We start from the raw sequence: 21,713 nt of genomic DNA on the forward strand, positions 1-21,713 counted from the left end.
AAATATGGGTCAGATGAGTTTGACACAGAGGGGAAGCTAGGATTTTTTGGAACTTGTGATCACACCTAAGGGTGCTGATGGGAGGGAAAGGTCACTCCTTTAGTCATTTCACCAAATGTTTGTAATGTTATTTCAGGAGGTCATTCAGCGGTATTTCACTGTGATGAAATTTCAAAAACTTTAAAGACCCCATGAAATGGCTTGATATTAATTCATATAATATATTGTAATGTAATATCATATATAAATTAGCGTGAGATTTTAAATAAGGTGAGATTTCGGTCAAGGTTTCAGAACCTTTTTCCAAACACACACGCATGCACGCACGCACGCACACACACATGCACACACACACACACACACACACACACACTTCTCTCTGCTCCACAACCCTATGATCTGTTCTCTAATGAAGCCAACCTAAACATGCCCTGCTATGTTATTCCTCATAATATCAAACATTTCGTCCTCTCTCCCTTTATTTCATTGTTTTGCGATTAGACAAAGACACTCTTTGTCTTACAGTCGGATTAAAATTTACAGTGTCCAGCGAACCCACACTTTATCCCTGAAAGGAACCAAAGTGGTGTCACTTTTCCTCTATGTAGTCACAATTTCTTGATAAGCACACTACATCATCCACTGCAACCCAAAACAATCAAGAATGATGTGTTGTCTTCTCTTCCAAAGTCTGTCTTCCTTCTCTTTTCCGTAAGACAAACGTGTGTGTTTGTGTTTTGTGTGTAATATCTTCCAGCTCTGTGTTCAGAGGCTCTGCTGTCTGTGTGTACAACATGGCCGACATCCTGACTGTCTTCAATGGACCGTTTGCACATAGGGAAGGGCCAAACTTCCAGTGGGTGGCTTTTCAGGGCCGGATCCCATACCCACGGCCGGGAACTGTGAGTCACAAACCTTAATGTCCCGCTTTACCCTTGGTACAGCCACTCTACTTATAATAAAATGTTGTCTAGTGTTATATTCAAAGTTTTTTGTTTTCAAGTTTTACACAAAGAAATGAATAGTAGTTTTGGAAGATATATTTAAAATGACCACTCACATAAGATGAACTTCAGTCATATAAGTGGTGTAGAAAAAGCTGTTTTATTGTACACGAGGTAACTAAAAATGTTGCTTTTGTGTAATCGTACATCCACGCCAGTAGGTGTCAGTATAAAGTCAGCCTGTGAAACATAAACAATAAATTACTTAGTTCACGTTTTGATTTCATTGTCATCAAGTTGCTGATGGGCTTCATAGGAGCCATTCACAAAACAAAAGACAAGCTGTGAGCATGATTTAGAGTGATGAAAAGACAGAATGAAAGTGACAAGGTATAAATGAATTAGCCAGTTTGATTTGATTTGGCATGCTAAAAAGCTAATCTCTAAATCTATTTCTCCTCTTCCTGTCAGTGTCCTGGTGGTGCGTTCACTCCTCATATCCAGAGTACTAAAGAGTTTCCAGATGAGGTGGTGACATTTGTGAGGAATCACCCCGTCATGTTTAACCCCATTTATCCGGTGGGCAGGAAACCTCTGGTCGTGCGAACGCATGCTGATTACAAGTACACCTCCATAGCTGTGGACCAGGTCACCGCTGCGGACGGACACTATCAAGTCCTCTTTCTGGGCACAGGTACAGTTCCGAAGAACAACAAATTTTAAGAAAAATCAAGTGACCTATTTGAACAGTTACCCACTCAGAGTCACAACCACCATATGAAACCAGGCTAAAGAAACAAAAAGCTGCTTCATGACAGTCTTTGTTACGAACTGACGCTTTGACCGGCTGCTTGTTGACCTTGTAATTAGACTAAATAGCTCTTTCCATACAAAAGTGAAAAGGGCAGAAAAGATGGTAAACAAGGCGTCTTGGGATTTGTGCTTTACTCTATTTGTTTTGGACTGATATCATTTTTCTGAAAGTGTTCTGTTAGCAAAAGTATAGTAATATTTTTTTATTTTCTCCCCTTTTCTCCCCAATTTGGCATGCCCAATTCCCAATGCGCTCTAAGTCCTCGTGGTGGTGTAGTGACTTGTCTCAATTCGGGTGGCGGAGGATGAATCTCAGTTGCCTCCACGTCTGAGACCGTCAATCCACGCATCTTATCACGTGGCTTGTTGAGAGCGTTACCACAGAGATGTAGCGTGTGTGGAGGCCCATGCTATTCTCCACGGCATCTACGCACAACTCACCACGCGCCCCACCGAGAGTGAGAACCACATATTATAGCGAACATGAGGAGGCTACCCCATGTGACTCTACCCTCCCTAGCAACCGGGCCAATTTGGTTGCTTAGGAGACCTGGCTGGAGTCACTCAGCACACCCTGGATTCGAACTCGCGACTCCAGGGGTGGTCATCAATACTCGCTGAGATACCCAGGCCCCAAAGTATAGTAACTGAATAAATTGTAGTATAGAACTCATTTGTTTTGCTGTACCAAATTGATCCATGTCCTACCATACATTTTTCATTTTACAATACTGTACTCCAGCAACATTTCATGTCTTACATTGATCTATATGTTACCAGTTCATTTTATTGTCTTGTCATTGTGTTGAATGAAAAAGGGGAGATTGCATACACATCCAACTTTAGGTTGGTGTCAATCAAAGCTTCAGAACTTTGTACAAACTTCCAGCACGTCCAGTTTATTGAGCAACGTTTCAGTGATTTTCCTTACGAAGATCTTCTGGATCTAAACGTTGCTCCATAAATGGTAATTTTTGGGACAGTTTGCAGATCTACTTCTTTAACGTGTTTTTTTTTTTTTTTTTTTTTTTAAACAATGTACAAAAATGATTCTAGCGCAGCAGTTAGTGTACATACATGTACTTCAGACATATTGAACTATGGTGCTAATATGGATGACACATGTTTGAATCTGGCCTGCGACACATCCTAATCCCATTTCCCATCTATCTTCTCAATTATTTCCTTTCACTAACCACTACACTATACTATAAAATATATACAACAGTATATTACTTTAGTTTACTATACCACAGTAAACTATACTATACTATACTATATTATACTACACTGTACTATACTATACTATACTATACTATACTATACTATACCATTCCACAATAAATTACATTATACTATTCTTTACTAAACTATACTATACTGCACTATACTATCTTAAATTATGCTTACTAAACTATACTATACAATAATGTAGAACACCATACCATACCATAGTATACAATGCAATACTTTACTAAACTTTACTATACTATGGTATACTGTACTATATTATATTATAATATACTGTGCTGTACAATACTTTATACTATGCTATGTTATTCTATACTATACTACAGTATGCTATACTATGCAATACTACACTATACTATATTATACTATACTAAACTATACTATACTATACTATACCACAGTAAACTACATTATGCTATTCTTTTCTAAACTATACTATACTGCACTGTACTATCTTAAACTATGCTTTACTAAACTATACTATACAATAATATAGTACATCATACCATAGTATACAATGCAATACTATACTAAACTATACTATACTATACTGTGCTATACTATACTTTATACTATGCTATGCTATTCTATACTATACTACAGTATACTATACTGTTCAATACTACACTTAAGCAATATCACACGAGCAAGAGTGCGATATGTCCCTACGGCACTCGGCCTGCGGCCACGTGCCTGCGGCCAAATCACAGCAAATGTTGATATGCGAATGTGATATTGCTTATGTACAACAGTTCAATGAACAAGTAAATAAAAAAAAATAGGAAAAACTGAATACGGTCAAAAAAACGCATTTGTGCATGGAACTACTTTCTTACGCAACGAATCAGAATCTGCCGTTGCTGGTTCAAACCAAATGATACGTCCAAGCCATCGTTAGAAATTCAAAAATGTCACTTCAGAAATAGTATAATGGCTTGTGCTGTTTCTACCAAGTTATTGGATAAACAAGGATGGGTGTGTGTGTGTGTGAGATAGAGAGAGAGAGAGAGAGAGAGAGAGAGAGAGAGAGAGAGATGGAGCGTGTGCCATCACATGTTGCCACTCCCAAGCAGAAATGCTGTCAGCTTGCTGAAGATCAGGTTTCTCAGTGGAAAAATAGCCGTCCAAGCGGGGGTATTTCTCCCTATTTCACGGTAGCTGCTGCGCAAGAGTCATTCACTATAGAAACCGCAATCTCCTCCGCCATTTTGAACAGTATTTTCTCTCCAATATGGAAAGTCCGGTAAGAGGTAAGCGCCTTGAGTTTGTGTAATTAATCAGTCTGTTGTGTCTCTCAGCTGTGATGAGCCGTAATGCTGAAGTTGTTCATTTAAAGCCGTTTAAAGCCATTTCCTAGCTTTAGTAGTGTAGTAGTAATAGGAGCGATCACGTAGAGCTGTTGTATGTAAACACTGACTGACAGTGACTTATGTCACGTCACCTAACTGGCTCATATTACACACAAAAATGATCTTTTGCCACCACCTACTGGCTAACATATGTAATGTCAAAAAATTACATGTAAAGAGACACATATACATTAGCTCTTCACACATCTGCACTGCTCTTACACTTTAGTTTAGAACAGCACGAACACAAGCGGAGTGATACACACTGTGAAGCGTCCGAGTGCTGATGGTGTGAGACCATCAGTACTCATGGAACGTCTCTCATCCAATCAGATTCGAGGACAAGAACTAACTGTTTTATATTATACTATATTACACTATACTATACTACACTGTACTATACTGCACTGTACTATACTATACTGCACTATACTATACTATACTATACTATACTATACTATACTATACTATACTATACCAGTTTTTCTCTATCTAACCATGGAGGATAGACTCCCACTAACACTACATACTTTGAATGTTTCTCTTATTTGACACACCCAATTCAGACTAGGGAACCTGTATTAATTAGATAATCAGTAGAATTAGGTGTGTTAGATAAAAGAGACATACAAAATTGGCAGTGCTGTTGGTCCACCAGGAATGGACTGAGAGACACTATACTATACTATACTATACTATACTATACTATACTATACTATACTATACTATACTAAAGACTATAAATTAAAGAGGCAAAAAGACTAAAACATAATTAAAAAATAATAAAGAACATTTTATTCCATTCTTTACAAAACTATAACATAAAATACTTTTAACTCCACATAATACTATATCATAAGCACACAATGTTCCAGACTCCCAGTACTCCAGACATTAATATTTCTATGGCTGCTTGAATCTCCTCCCACTAGGGGGAATTGGCTCCACACAAGCTTTGTTAAACTAAAACATTCATCTAATCATATTAACAATTTTTTTCTTCTATCTATTCAGCATCAGTAAATGGAGGAAATTAAGAGTTATCCCTGCTCTCAGGACCAACATATAATACTAACTTTTTTGGGGAAATATACATGAACAAAGGAAAAAGAGAGAGTGTGAGTGTGTGTTTAATAGAGAGCAGAATCAGACAGATGACAGCGGACCGGCTCAGTGGTTACTAAGTAACAAGAATAGAGAGGGGGAAGTCAAAATCCCAGCCGTTTGTGTTTGCCAGTCAAAATTCCTGATCAAATGCCAGGAACGCCATGTGGAGTGTGTCTGGCTGCTCGTTGGCAGAGGATGATATGTTGTTGGGGATTTAAAATGGGAATTTCCAGAGTTGGTACTGAATCTTCCATCCACCCTTTCTCTTTGGGTCTTCAACAAGATGCACACCTATCATGCCCCCATCTTGACCTCACAAAGTGAATAAGCTTGACATTTCAAGACATTCTTCATTCAAGACATTTCTACAGTTTGAAGATGGAAGTGAGTGGGGCCTGTCAATAAACATTAAAATACAAACCGTTTCAAAAGAATACATACTTTAACCGATATTTCGTAGAACAGATGCTCAATGACGTCAAAACACATTTACATGCTCTTATAAAGAAATCTAAACAGAAAATCTGTGAACAATGGAAAACAGTTCATATCCAGCTCAAACACAAACTAAATCACATTTTTACTGAGGTTGTTTTTCTAGCTTGTGTTCAATGCCCTCCTAATGTTCTGATATTCTTCTGACAGATAAAGGCACAGTTCAGAAGGTCGTAGTTTTGCCGTCGAATGGCTCTCTGGATGAGGATCTAATCCTGGAGGAGCTGGAAGTGTTTAAGGTCTGAGCTCTCACCACACATCACACATCAAAGACTGTATGAGCCAAGCTGGCAGTGCCACAAAGCCTTTATTAGAAGTGAATGTTGTTCTAAGGGAAGGCAGATTTTTAGTGGAAACAAAGGCTCAGAATGAGGTAAGGAAAAGGTTAGGATGTGAGACTCCTTATGATCTGCTTTGAATAACACTCAGAATAGTTTAAATATGCTTAGACATCATGAACCAATTTATGGACCATGAAATACCATTCTGGTTGTCCAGTGGGCTGTTTAATTTGGTACCTCAACACACACTCATGCACACACTCACAGACTTGTGCATGCAAACTCAAAACCACCCCAAATACCCAATTTATCATTGAAAATGTGGCTTTGGATACAAGTGATTATTATTTGGTCAATGATGACAAATATGGATGTCCAAGATGATGGAAAGAAAATCATTTAAAAATCTAATTTAAAATGTGCAATCACCAACCTACAAATTTCTTAGAAAAGTAATCTTTGTATTCAGTACTCATCATTAATTTCGAAAAATCAAATATATGTTTTTAAGATAAAGTTTTTTTATTTTTATTATTGTATTCAATGGACAGTTAAATCAACTTGATTTTTGACCAAAAATAATAATAATAATAATAATAATAATAATAATAAAAAGAAGAATATCAAACATGTATTTATATTCATCATAAAATAATATTTAAATATATTAAAATCATTTTTCGCCTGAAATGCATTATAAATTAATAGGTCAGGAAATAAGTCACGTCATTGACTATTCTTTGACCTTACTTGAACAGTGCCATGTCATACAAAGGCGAAATTATAATATTTTTGTATTTAAAATGATATTTTATTTAAATATATTGAAAATGGGACTTTATACTGTATCAACTTTGATTTGACAGACAAAAGTCTTTCAAATAATAATAATATTATAAACTAAACATAAATTGAAACAAAATTTTTAAAATAATAATAAAATATTATGGCAATATATATATATATATATATATATATATATATATATATATATATATATATATATATATATATATATATATATATATATATATGTGTGTGTGTGTGTGTGTGATTTTTTCCTTATAATGAGGACAGTAAAACCACCTTGATATCCCCCCCACCCCCCAATATCTAAAAGATTTTAATTCCAAAAATTAAACCATATTCATAATTATCTTAAAAGAGGTATACGTAAATGAACTTCACATCATTGACACTATTCTTTTTTTTTTATTTTATTTTATTTTTTTTTGGATTTCCAGAAGCAGTCTCCAATCACCAACCTACACATTTCTTCTAAAAAGGTAACCACACTTAGTAGCTCCTTTATCTAAATGCATACATTGATGAAGCTCCACATATAGTAAGGTGGGGTGGCGGAAGAAATGGCTTTAATTATGGGTAATTATCTAGTCACCAGTGTTGGGGGTTAAATCCACAGCTTTTAATATTTGTGATATTTGGCCTGTGTGTGTTTCAGCAACAGCTGTATGTAAGCTCTGAGCACGGAGTATCTCAGGTGTCTTTGCACCGTTGCAATGCTTACGGTGCGGCCTGTGCAGACTGCTGTTTAGCACGGGACCCATACTGCGCCTGGGATGGACTCAGCTGTTCCAGATTCTACCCCACTGGCAAAAGGTATTCATAAATACACACAAACACACACACAAATGCTCAGTGGGGTGGAAATACACGATCAGACACAGCAAACGCAGGCACACAAGCCGATTTTCACCTGCCGAAAAAAAAGTCTCACAGACTTTCGTTTAATCAGAAAATGTAAAAGTACTTTATTGTTGTTTTCTAATTTTTGGCACTCATGCTGCCACACACACAGCCTGTCAGTCGAACAGAACAGGCCGCACAATCCATATTCATGAGTATGTACACTGTACAGCCTTCAATGGATTGTTTCAACATATTAAAAACTAATCTGATACCCCAGTCAAACCTTTTCTGTTGATGTGTTGAGTAGAGAAAATATTTATGGAAGACTATCCCATGAAAAGATCCATACTGGAGTAATAAGGTGGAAAAGAAAGACCTATTTCACTTAATTGCATTTCTAAGGCAACAGCTGTGTCTTGATGGTTTTGAGGAATTAGGCTCACATTTGACTTTCATGAAAAGGAGTGTGTTTTAAAAAAGACATGTGTGCACACATTCAGAATTAATGGTGACAAAGATGTAAAAGTGAAAGGAAAGAATGCATATATGAAAATATGTTGCATTAATTTTGTGTAAATTTTATTTCAGGAGAAGCAGAAGGCAAGATATTATGCATGGGAATCCACTGACACAGTGCAGAGGTTTCAATCTCAAAGGTATATTAATATCCTTTTAGATTTTGGTTCAGATTCTGGTTTTCTATTTGTGTCTTAATTTTTAAGGCCCTATATGGTTAAATCCCAAAGATATGTGTAGCTCAGTGTGGCTCGACATACATTTTCAATGGTTGAAAACCATATGTGGGTAACATGGTATGAAGCTGGCTTTTTTGGTCCAACATAGAAGGTCTGAAGTACAAAAAATTGTGAAACTAGAAATGTACCTTTATTTATTAACATTAAAAAATAAGTCCAAAAATACTAAGATGATCACACGCAAAGTCAGCATGTTGTTTCCGATAGTTCCAGTACCCTAGCGTCAGACATATTATACCAACTCGCTGAGAAGTGCCATTTCCTACCAGACATTTTTGCCTTGGCTCAAGTGTGTTTACCTGCCCTTGTGGCGGGCCAGAAACGTGTTGTGTTTGTAGCGGGGAAGACCTGGGTTCATATCCCGCATTGAAACCAGGAAGTAATCGGTTCGTACTACCAGTGACGATTGCAATTCAGAGGTTGCATTTTTCCCTCAAACATTACATTTTTACTCCACTGATGGTTAGGTTTTAGGTTTGGGTGTTGGGTTTTAGGGTTCATTATATAAAATGCTAAAAACAACTCACTTCACAACTCGCTTTTGGAGGCCCTCCGTGGACATTTCACCTGTAAAATGTAGCTCACACGTGCCCATACGCCAAACAACACTTACGGCTTTGGCCACTGAAGGCAGTGTTTCGAATTTTGGTAAGCACAAACCAATTTTAACTAAAGAAAAGTCAGCCTACTGTTTCAGTATAGATAATTTTCAAAGATCGGTCTGAAAATGCACTATTATTAAGAATAAACGACACATGTGGCTCTTTAGTTGCAATACACATATCTAGTTTTCAGAAATGTTTATCTGTAAAGCTCTGGAATGCATCAATAGGGGTCCAAGGGGTCATTTTGCACTCTGTATCTTAAACTTTTATGTAATATTCCCATATTTATCTGTATAAATCCAGTACTTATTTCAGTAGAAGTACTATGGGATTTATTATTAAAACCATCCCTTTTTTCTCAGCCTTGCTATTTCTATTTTTTTTGTAACATATAGGTTGAAAGCTTATGTGAATATTATATATCAAATTAAACAACAGAACCTACTGATACAAGGTTCTTTTATTTATCACAAATCTACCCATATTAATGCAGTTCTTGCAACTATAACATAATAATAATAATAATAATAATAATAATAATAATTTAAAATGTGTATATTTTACACCAATTGATTTTGTTTGAAAATGGATATACATGGATAGATTCTGGCGTTATGAGCTTTGCCATAGAAACGAATAATTTCTGAGTCCGAGAACGTGCTCAGAGTGGAATCTCTGCAAACAAGTCTGTGCCATGGGAGCATAACACCTACTCGTTTGAATAAATTGGCCCTGATGATGTCATTGATTCAGATGACTCAGAATTCAACATTTGGATGAATCAGAAATGTCAAATATCAGTCTTGATGAGTGGAACGTGTTTTCCAGCCTGAATTGTGCAAAACAAAAGTAGCATAATGTCAAAACTGATGTCATTGGATTATATCATTGACCAGTCTCAGGGCCACTTATCAGATGATATGCTTATTTATCCCATGACTCATTTACAGCTTAATTTACTACACACCTGGTGACCCTTGACCTCATCAAGAGTGCAATCAACAGATGATTTAGTACTGTTTAGCACGTCCACTGTTCCAGCATTACAAGAAGTGTGTGTGCAATTAATATGCACTACAGTGTGTGAGGGAATTGGATAATGTCTGATGTCTTGTTTCAGCCTACAGGAATGCAGTGGAGATGACCCAGTATGGAGTCAAAAACAACACCGCCTTCCTGGAATGCCAGCCTAAATCTCCTCAGGCCTCCATTAAATGGCTCATTCAGAGAGACAATGATCGCAGGAAAGAGGTCAGATGGTTCTGTCCAAAATGACACAACACTAAACAAGCAATGCCTGGCACTTCACAATAAGTGATTGCAATACAGTATTGTAATGTATCATATATCTTGCGATTAAATATCCTCAGCTGTTAGTATTCGTAAAATAGCCCCATGAGAGAGGCGTCTCTGAAACATAACTGACTCCTCTTAAACTGTTAATGCTCCCTCTGTGCTTTAGGAAGGAGAAAACAATGGATGCACATGGAAATTCAAACCATCTTTGTCTTGTTTTTTTGGCATTATTTAATTCATGATTAATTTATGGTGTATGTGAAGGGTTTGATATGACTGACCCTTCAGACTCATAACAATGAAAAACAAAGAAAAAAGAATAGAGGCTACACCTATGCTGTAGTGTAAGAAATATATATATATATATATATATATATATATATATTGTTGAAGTCAGAAGTCTACATACACCTTAGCCAAATACATTTAAACTCAGTTTTTCACAATTCCTGACATTTAATCATAGAAAACATTCCCTGTCTTAGGTCAGTTAGGATCTCTACTTTATTTTAAGAATGTGAAATGTCAGAATAATAGTAGAGAGAATTATTTATTTCAGCTTTTATTTCTTTCATCACATTCCCAGTGGGTCAGAAGTTTACATACACTTTGTTAGTATTTGGCAGCATTGCTTTTAAATTGTTTAACTTGGGTCAAACATTTTGGGTAGCCTTCCACAAGCTTCTGCTGGAATTTTGTGTTTGAAATTTTGTCTGAAATTCTCCAGACAGAATTGTTATAACTTAGTCAGGTTTGTTGGCCTCCTTGCTCGCACACGCTTCGGATTGAGGTCAGGGCTTTGTGATGGCCACTCCAATACCTTGACTTTGCTGTCCTTAAGCCATTTTGCCACAATTTTGGAGGTATGCTTGGGGTCATTGTCCATTTGGAAGACCCATTTGCAACCGAGCTTTAACTTGCTGGCTGATGTCTTGAGATGTTGCTTCAATATACCACATAATTTTCCTTCCTCATTATGCCATCTATTTTGTGAAGTGCACCAGTACCTCCTGCAGCAAAGCACCCCCACAACATGATGCTGCCACCCCCATGCTTCAGGGCTGAGATGGTGTTCTTCGGCTTGCAAGCCTCACCCTTTTTCCTCCAAACATAATGATGGTCATTAAGGCCAAACAGTTACATTTTTGTTTCAACAGACCAGAGGACATTTCTACAAAAAGTAAGATCTTTGTCCCCATGTGCACTTGCAAACTGTAGTCTGGCTTTTTTATGGCGGTTTTGGAGCAGTGGCTTCTTCCTTGCTGAGCAGCCTTTCAGGTTATGTCGATATAGGACTCGTTTTTACTGTGGATATAGATACTTGTCTACCTGTTTCCTCCAGCATCTTCACAAGGTCCTTTGCAGTTTGCTTGAAAAGGTCAGCAGTGTGACAATTTTATTTTTAAAAGTACAACTATTCCATGAAGTCTCTTAATTAATATGATCAATTTATCACAAAAACTTCATGTATAATAATTTTACACAAAATTAGAAAAGTATATGCATTATCTTTATATAATACATCACTTTTATTTTATTTTAAATTATATTGATTATTAATTGATATTTAATTGTATATTACATTATTGATAACAATTTATGTGTTAATACATTTATATTAATATGCATAGTATTACATTATTATAAATTGATAAAGCAATACAAATATGTGAAATTTGTTCAGAAACCCTATTAGGATATTTAATTAAAAAAATTACTACAAAAATACTTCAAAAATCCAGAAACCTTTGTCCTATTTTCCTTAACTTATTAAGATAATTTCATTAGATAATAATGCTTGTTTTCATGTAATAAGTTATTTTGTCTTGCTCCAATGACAGATATTTTTACTTGTTTTAAGCATAAGCCTTATTAAATTTAGTGTATCCAGAGTAAATTGTACTGCTTCAGTTTTTAAGTGTATTTAATGTATTATATGATTATATAATATAATTATATATTTTATTTATTATATTTTAATTGTATATTATTACATTATTATTCATTGAATACACATATTCAATTATTTCACAAATCTCTTTTACACAGTTCATAAATTATTACATGTCTAAACAATATATATTTTACTAGTATTTTTGTCTTGGTTTCCAGGAAAAAATATCTGTAAACCCTTTAAACAATAATAAATTCATGTGGGGAGCAAAATTACATTAATTATAACACTTATATAAGATTACATTATACATTTTTAGAGAACGTTTCTTGAATACATTTGTATTTTGTCCTATTCCAATGGCAGATATTTTTTCTAGTCTGAAGCATCAACCTCACTAAATCTTGTGTATTCAGTGTATATAAATGCTTTATAGGGGTCATGGCATGTTTTTTATTATTTTAATATGTTCCTCGAGGTTAATATTAATAAAGTTTTTTGCAAAAAACAAACAAACAAACAAAAAAAAAAAAACAAAAAAAAAAACAGTCATGCAGTATATTTGTAAAACATGATATTTTTCCACCATCATTCTGACCCTCTGTCAGAAATGCTCAGTTTTGGTGCTGCTTCTCCTTTAAGATTTGACAGTAAATGCCCACTTTTCTGATTGGCTCTCTGCTCTTGACTGACCTGCTCTCTACTTGCCATCTCACTGCTCACCACTACTGGGCGGGGCTACTGAAATAGGGTGACCAGATTCCTGCTTGTGGAAAACGGGACAGCCCCCTCCCAGCAAAAATGAAATTGACGTATCCTTACCTAGGGTCAGATCAATGCGAAATAGAGGGTGCATCCGAATCTGTAACTGTTTTCACTTTTGTACTTTTCGCTGGCAGCAATTTTTCTCAGTGTGCGCTTGTCTTTCAAGAGTTTATCTTAAAATGCAGAGCAGTCCAGTCCAAAATTAAGACGTATGAAAAGCATTGCTTTCATGACTGTTACACTGAGTCAAGATTTATCCGGTGTCCATGCCGCGTTCATTTATGAGAACACACGCTCCACAGATGCAGATGTCCCAGGCAGGCATAAAACAAACTCCACGACCTTGGCTAAGACTCCGAAGTTGATGGTCTTGCTCTCCAGCTCACAAAAAACATCTGTCCATCTTTCAGATACGGCTGTCTTGTTCATGTTCCACTCAGTGATGCGACGAGTGACAGTGTTTCTCGTGCAAGCACACTTATCAAAGAGCGTGGTTTCATCAATCAAACTGAGAGCGGGGATTCTGGAGTAGAAGTGTTCAAGGCTGCTCTGAATGTCTTTCCACTCTGGTATGTCTCTCAGTAGGGCCCACTCAAGTTGTTCTGTGTTCTCCAATGAGCGGCTCCAATTTTGGAGGTAATCACCGATGCTGAATAAAAGTTTCTCACTGCACAAAAGAAATCATCCACTCGCATGTCACCAGCTTCAACCAGGGCATCCAACTGCTTTTTAATGTCAGAGGGTATGAATGATTCTTCTGACTTTTCTCAGGTCATGAATGTGCAAAGCTATGGCCATGCACAACAGAATGATAAGCAAAAGTCCTTCACTTGTGTGCACCTTGTCAGATTCGGAACTTTGCTTCACAAAAAAATCGCTAACACTTGGTGTGGCACACCTACTTTTATCAGCATACACATGCTTTTTTGAATGAACATGCTGCGCGATGTCGGTGCGGCCTCCATGGGCGATGGAAATGCGAGCTCCACAAATCTCACACCTCACTTTACTAGGCTCTGTCTGTGACTCCTTTTTTTAAATTTTTTTATTTAAACTCTTTTTGAAGATCCTCATTAAATGTACATGCATGCTTCCTTGACATTTTTCCAGCCACTGTTTCATCTGTGTGCTCTTTCAAACTGACTCTTCAATCGGTTCACTGACTGAATATCTATTGATAGGGGATTGTGATTGGATAGTTTAATCCAGTCATGTACTTCAAATAACACTGTGTGATTTTATTGGTTTTACAAGCCGTATCCTTGGCTACCTTTGATTATAATTCTCACGTAACTGAGAAAGCCGCATAGACGAAAGTGAAATTTTAGTAGAGGGGAAATACGGGACAAAACACAATATTTTCAGAATAAGTTGAGACACTAGAAAAAGTGCTTAAATACGGGACTGTCCCGGGGAAAACGGGACATCTGGCCACCCTAACTGAAGTGATAAGGTAAAGTAGGCATTGATGTGTTGTTGTGGAGGCTGTGAGATGCAAATGTCTACCACAGCGTGACATCACAACGTGGAGGAAGAATGAGTCGTTTTGGCAGCTTGTTATTTTATATTGCTATTTTTTCTTTTGGCATTGACATGGTGAATGAAAATCATATCGGTACAAACATTTGACATAGCTTCTCCAGTCTAAGACTTGTAAAATGTGACAACAGAATACATTTTTATAAATATAAACTATAACAAACAAACAAGTTATTTAACTGAGTAACAATGCTAATAATAATAATAATAATAATAATAATAATAATATATATATATATATATTGAAAAGGATTGAAAGCCAATTGTTATTATACTAGCTGAGGGGAGGGTATATAAGATTTTAATCGATTTAATGAAGTTGTTTCCCAAGTTAAATTTGGATAGTACTGAAAATAAATATGGCCACTCGACCCTGTCAAATGCCTTTTCAGCATCCAAAAAGATGACTATGCCACCACTTGCACATTGATTTGAGTGCTGAATGATATTAATTAACCTTCTAACATTATAAGCTGGGGATCTCCTCTTGATAAAACTTGTCTGATCCATATTGATGATAGTGGGAGCAGGGACTCGAGTTGGGTGGCCAGGATCTTAGCTAGTATTTTAAAATCCACATTAAGGAAGGAAATGAGACGGTAGGATCCACATTCATCAGAGGGTTTTCCTTTATTTAGAATAACACAAATGTTGGCCTCCATTATAGAGTTAGGGAGATTCCCAGAATTAAAAGAGAATCGAATCATGTAATGCATAGAATTAACCATTTTTTAAAGAATTCTGTTGTGAATCCATCTGGCCCAGGCACCTTCCCATTTGGAAAGCTACTAATACAATTTAGAATTTTGCTAATTTCAATTGGTTTGTTCAAGACTTGTCTTTGCTCCTCAGACACTTCTGGCAGGGATAGTTTTGCAAGAAAATTGTTCATAGATTCACCTGGGCCAGAGTCTTATTGAGACATGTAGAGCTTCTTGTAAAACGTTCTAAAAATCATACGAATGGCCTTATCATCATGACAAGGGACTCCATTTTGTCCTTAATGGTGGAAATGACTTGGGCTTAAGATCGGCAGCGTAGAAGTTTGGACAGGTATTTATTAGGCTTATTAGCAAATTCATACATCCGCTGTTTTGCAAAAAATATGGACTTCTCTGCTTTTTTAGTGAGAATGGCATCTAAAGTGGTTTGTACTGTTTTTATCTCAGCAAGCAAATCATCAGAGAGGGAGGTATTATATCTCATTTGGAGATCATGGAGATTCAATTCAAGCCTTCTTTCGTCTAATAGATGATTCCTTCTCTGGTTTGAAACATAGGAGATAATTAGCCCTTTGATATTTGCTTTAGCTGTGTCGCGTAACAGATTAGGTGATACATCAGGGGTTTTATTGTCTAAAAAAAATAGTTGATTTGCTCCTTAAGGTAAGCTTAGAAATTTGGGTCATGAGGTTATATGTCAAGTTGAATAACACAGCTGCGTGGTCTGATATAACAATATTGCCTATATTACAGTCTATTATATTATATTATGTAAAGATGCCTTAGTTGAAAAGAAGTAATATATTCTACTTTCAGTTTTATGTACTCCGGAGAAAAAATTATACTCTTTATCTCTTGGATGTAGCATCCGCCAAGTATCCAACAGACCAAGTGCCTCACACCTCTCAATCAGAGCACAAGCTCTTGCGGATTCATCATTTGATGAAGAAGATTTATCAAGCTTAGGTAAGAGTGTACAGTTGAAATTGGCAGCGATCACACTATGATCACACTGCCATTCAGCAAATTTTGAAAATGTGTGCGTAATAAACTCGTTAGATTGAATCGGGGGAACATAAACGTTCATTAGGGTGATAGACTCGCTATTCGATAAACCTTTAAGCAAAATGAATCGCCCGGACTTATCAGAACATGTCTGTACATTAGAGAGTGGTATATGTTTATGAATGAGAATGGCAACTCCCCTTCTTTAACTATTAAATGATGAACAAAACACCTGTCCAACCTAGTCATGCTTCAGATTAACATGCTCATTGGCCGTTAAATGTGTCTCTTGCAAAAACTCGATATGAACTTGTTCATTTTTCAGGAAGTTCAACACCTTTTTCCTTTTGATTGGGCCGTGAATACCTCTCACGTTCCAATTTCAGAGTGTCAGATTGTTTCCTGTCATAATAAGTGGGGACATTTTTTTTGCCCCAATGCCCTCCTGTGTGTGAGAAATAAATAAGTAGCGTTCTTCGATAACTTGTCGTTAAGAGAACCCAAAATATGTAAACCTAAAATAATAAAACTGTTGAAAAAAATAAGTAAACAAGCATGAAATTAAGTTACCTTGCAAGCCAAACATAAACTAAGAACTATTTACAGTTAAAATACTAAAGAGAGTTATATGAAGAGAAAGTCTGATGCTGCTCTGTATCACTCCAACGAGCAGCAATCTAAGCCTCCCATAATCGTAGGAAACATTGCTGGACCAGGTATTACAATGAACAGGCAGTAGAACTACTGTAAGTACAGTAAGTATGAAGATCGCTGCTCTGTTTGTTAATGTAGTTCGCTGTGGAAGAAATCCCTTTTGTTTAGTTGTTCTGTCTTTTTATAAACATCCCCCATCAATCTCATCACAAAGAAAGTGGTACATCAACCCAACCGTGCCCCTCCCCCATGCAAAAACTGCAGTCAAGCATCTTGCGTCTTAAGGAAAAAAAAGAAAAGAAAAAAAGGTGTCCCAAAATGTATTTTACCTCAGATTGAACTGGGGTGGATTAGCAATCTTTATCCAAACGATGCATAGTGCTCCCAACTGTGGACAACAAGTTTGAAAGTTCTACGAGAACTTGTATCAATTTTGACGTCGGCTGGTTGTAGCAATTTGTTTTCACACACAAGTGACCCTAAATTAAATATCGACCGGGTTAGAGTTGTTCAGTCCCATCTAGCCTAGTTGAGCCGCCAGTGGAGGTGGATATTGTAGTAGGCAGGGCCACCAGAAAAGCGTCGACGTCCTTAGGCTGTTTGAAGAGCTTGCCGCCTTCGTACTGCACCCTTAGGATCACCAGGTAGATCATCACGAAGCCATTTCCCTCTTGCAGAGAAGATTCTACACAACACCGAATGCTTGTCTCTTCCAAGAAACCACGGCTGAGAAATCCTCGTAAATGGAAATAGTGCCGACTGTAGGATAGTTGACCAGCAGCACGCATGGCTTGTAAAATGTGCACTGTCTTGAAAATTCTGAAGTTTTACAATCATTGCTTGGGGTCTCTCAGCTGCAGCGGGGCAACATGCCAGAGTGTGCACGATCAATCTTCACCTGGCCATTCTTAAAGTCGATGTTCAACAGAGTAGGTAGCCAGGATTTGAGAAATCAAAATCCCTCCTCACCCTATGGCAGGCCAATTATTCTGATGTTGCACCATCTGTTTCTGTTTTCCAAATCATCCAGCTCCTCAAGGACCGTGTCTAGACTCTTTTTAATCCCGGCCAGCTCAGCATTGTCTTTCGTGACAGTATCTTCCACCATGGCTATGTGCGCTTCCGCTTCAGTAACACAGGTTTCCACCTCCGCGATATGTGCTGTGACTGCCGATAATTTCTTCAACACAGGATCGATTTTATTTTCGTGTGCCCTGTCGATGAATGCCAAGACTTCGGAGGTTATTTGTTTTACAAGCGCATCGATCTGGCAAGCAGCCCTTATCACGTCCGCCAGTTTTGAGGGACGTTATAATGCGCACTCAGCTCTGAGACAGGTAACGTCAATGGTCTTCTTTTTCTAAGTGAGCGGTTTAAGTTCCATCTTTTCTCTGACATCACTTACACCATCCGCAACTGTAATGATGCAGTTTAGGGTTAATACTGAGGCTGATACACCAAAAAACTAAAAGGTTCCACCAGAGCTCAGTGATAGCACGTCTACTCCACTCCACCCCCCCACCCCCCTTTAATATGTCTTTTACTCACCAGTTACTTTGAAGTTATGCATTCACTAGTCACAAAATTCCTCTCGTCTCTGTGTGCAGGTCAAACGGAGTGATCGTGTGGTGTCCACAAATTACGGTTTGCTCATCCGCACTGTACAGACTTCAGATCAGGGCCTGTACTACTGTCTGGCCACAGAGAATGGCTTCAAGCGCACGCTGGCCAAGATCCGTCTGCAGGTGCTGAGTGAGGCTCTGGTCAACGCGCTGAGTGACAAACAGCAGTCTCCCTGGGGTTGGGCAGCCATGCTGCACCCTAAAGCCCTGGTGTCGGCCTTCAGTCCAGCTGAGACGCTCGCAATGCACCAGTACTGCAAGGAACGCAAACAACTGCAGAATTTGCAGAGCATGCAGACCCCCACGCGAGGAGATCTGGGCAAACTCAAACCCCTGCTGGACCACAGGAAGAGTAGAAATCGACGGAACCACTTACCAGAGGAATAGAGAGTTGGAAGTGAGGAGGAAGGGGAAGTATAGAAAAAGGGACGTGAACAAAAAGGAAGAGGATGAAGAAAGTAGAAGTTATAATGACATGCATCAGAAGAGAGGACAAGAGGAAAATAAAAGAGGACAATGATGGAGAAGATGAGCTCAAAATTCTCCTCTAAAATGAACTTCAATTATTTTTCCAAACTTAAAGCATCTTCCCAGGTGCTTCCTGGACAGCGGTCTTATATGCATGAAGAACGCCTAGATCAGAAGACTCTGATCTAATTACTATGACTAACCCAAACCCACCCTGAACCTAACCAAATGAAAACCATTCAGTTTTGCACATTTTTTAACCTAAAACACATTATTTAATTTATTTATGGATAATTTTTCCAAATGAGGATGTCCTCAAATATCCTCAAAGGGACATACACATACAGACATACACGCACAGGCCCTCAAGCCAATTTGTTTCATGTTACATAATACAAGAGCCCTAAATTCCATACTGTATGTCATATAGTAATGTGGTTATTTTAAGTTCTAACTTATACGTAACATTTCAGAAAGTAATGAACAAACCAGAAAGTTATGTATGAATTAAAGGGTTAGTTCACCCAAAAATGAAAATTCTCTCATCATTTACTCGTGTATGACTTTCTTTCATCTGCTGAACACAAACAAAGATTCATTAAGATTTTTGGTCTGTTTTCCTTGAAGAGAAAGAGTGTACATTTTAAAGGCATATATCTGCTTTAAAATGTAGGCAGATACATGCATGACACGTGCTTTTGATTGGAAATTTCCTTTAATTAAACTATCTATTCATAAAAATAATCTTTTATTCACTCAAAAAAAAAAAAAAAAAAAAAAGAAAAGGAAAAAAGACGTTTATTTTTTAAGATTTATGCATTTCAATTTCATAATTAAATTCCCTCAATTTGAATAAAAACTTAAGAAATATCATTTTTGTTTTGTTAAAGTTCAATTGAATGTAATTTTATTATGAAATTGAAATGTGTAAATCTTAAAATTATTATTTTGTTTTTAGTGTTTGTGCCACTTTTATATGCTACAGTATGATGTCTGCACACTACAGAGTCTGTTTACAGCATGTTTACAGCGAATGTACAGCAGATTTAATGTAAATCTACATACAAATCTTCAATAACTCTAACTAAACTACAGGGCTTCATTAATAGCCAATAGTACACCAATTTATCAGTGGCCTTCCCAGATTGAGATGAATATTGTCTGGCAATGTTGCTAAATGGTGCTACAGTACAAGCTTGTTTACTTGCAAATAGATTGTTTATGGTCACTGAATTGTCCATGACAGTTCCCCTTTCATGGAAACGAAATCATGATGGACAGGCCAAGGTACATCAGCCCAGCTGCACCACAGATGCTCAGATAGGGACTGGGAGAGAAGATGGTATGGAGCTGCAATTGTACCATCTCAGACAGGTGACTCACTGAGCTCATAAACCTGTACAGATCCCTGTGCTGTGTTTTGGGAACAGTTTTAGAGTTTAAGATTAAACCATTTTGACCATGATTATAGCTTGTCCTTCACTACAGAGGCATGTGTACTATTAAAATTGTAAGTGTAAAATAGATTTTCTAAAGCCCAATACTAGATGTTTCACATAAGAATAGCCCCAATGAGGCATGTTGTCATGCACATAGAGTCGTTGTTAAACAGGCACATGTTTGCTGATATTTCAGAATGTTGTGGTTTGCTCAGTGTACACAGACAGCTGTAATGTGCTTGTCACTCATTTTAGCTGATTTGTGTATGATGTAGAAATGTTAGGATTGTACAAGTACCCATTTATGTGTTACTTATGTCTGTTTGTAATTTGAGTTCTTATGTTTTTAAAATGAATCATTTTGTTAATAGTTTAAAGGGTTCTGTTTCGATTCGGTCTCAACCTGAAATTCAGTTCACAATTTTGCAGTACAGATGTACAGCTTTTACATGCATTTAATTCACCTGTAAACTGTTTTTTTTTTTTTCCTTTTGAAATGTCTGAATTGAAATGTATTTTATGCCAAATGTCTTCAGATGTTCTTGACTAAATCTGCATTTCGCAGAGTTTGAAGTTTCATGTTCGTAGTTTTCTGTGGCATCTCCAAAGCAATGTAAAATAGAATTATGTTTTAATATTATACAGTAGCAAATGTGAAGCTGTATTCCCTGTGAATGTTAAGGATAATTTTATTAAATGTCATGGTTTGTGTATTCTTATTTATTAATGATATAAGCCTGAACAACTGCATTAAATAATTTCAACCTGTTAGATGTGTTAGGAATTTTTCACAAGAGAATCAAAGAACTGATTCATATCTGTAATACTAAATACCAGTCTTACAAATCTTTTACCAATACCAATCTTTTAAAACTTGTAAGATGTAATATATATATATATATATATATATATATATATATATATATATATATATATATATACAGGTGCATCTCAATAAATTAGAATGTTGTGGAAAAGTTCATTTATTTCAGTAATCCAACTCAAATTGTGAAACTCATGTATTAAATAAATTCAATGCACACAGACTGAAGTAGTTTA

At 36.8% G+C, this 21,713-nt stretch overlaps 1 protein-coding gene across 1 annotated transcript in view; it reads left to right on the plus strand.

Moving 5' to 3' along the window:
• LOC127436813 (semaphorin-3C-like) overlaps positions 1-21,367 on the plus strand; it is a 74,755-nt gene extending 53,388 nt beyond the window's left edge. Inside the window, exons 11-18 of the mRNA XM_051691215.1 lie at positions 758-902; positions 1,416-1,638; positions 6,110-6,198; positions 7,485-7,526; positions 7,703-7,860; positions 8,479-8,546; positions 10,371-10,501; positions 18,733-21,367. Coding sequence (XP_051547175.1) covers positions 758-902; positions 1,416-1,638; positions 6,110-6,198; positions 7,485-7,526; positions 7,703-7,860; positions 8,479-8,546; positions 10,371-10,501; positions 18,733-19,134 — 1,258 coding nt within the window. The 3' untranslated portion in view covers positions 19,135-21,367. The remainder of the gene's footprint in view (positions 1-757; positions 903-1,415; positions 1,639-6,109; positions 6,199-7,484; positions 7,527-7,702; positions 7,861-8,478; positions 8,547-10,370; positions 10,502-18,732) is intronic.
• Positions 21,368-21,713: the final 346 nt, after the last annotated feature.

The sequence above is a fragment of the Myxocyprinus asiaticus genome, chromosome 47 (genome assembly GCF_019703515.2).
Source record: "Myxocyprinus asiaticus isolate MX2 ecotype Aquarium Trade chromosome 47, UBuf_Myxa_2, whole genome shotgun sequence".
In the NCBI taxonomy this organism is placed as follows: domain Eukaryota; kingdom Metazoa; phylum Chordata; class Actinopteri; order Cypriniformes; family Catostomidae; genus Myxocyprinus; species Myxocyprinus asiaticus.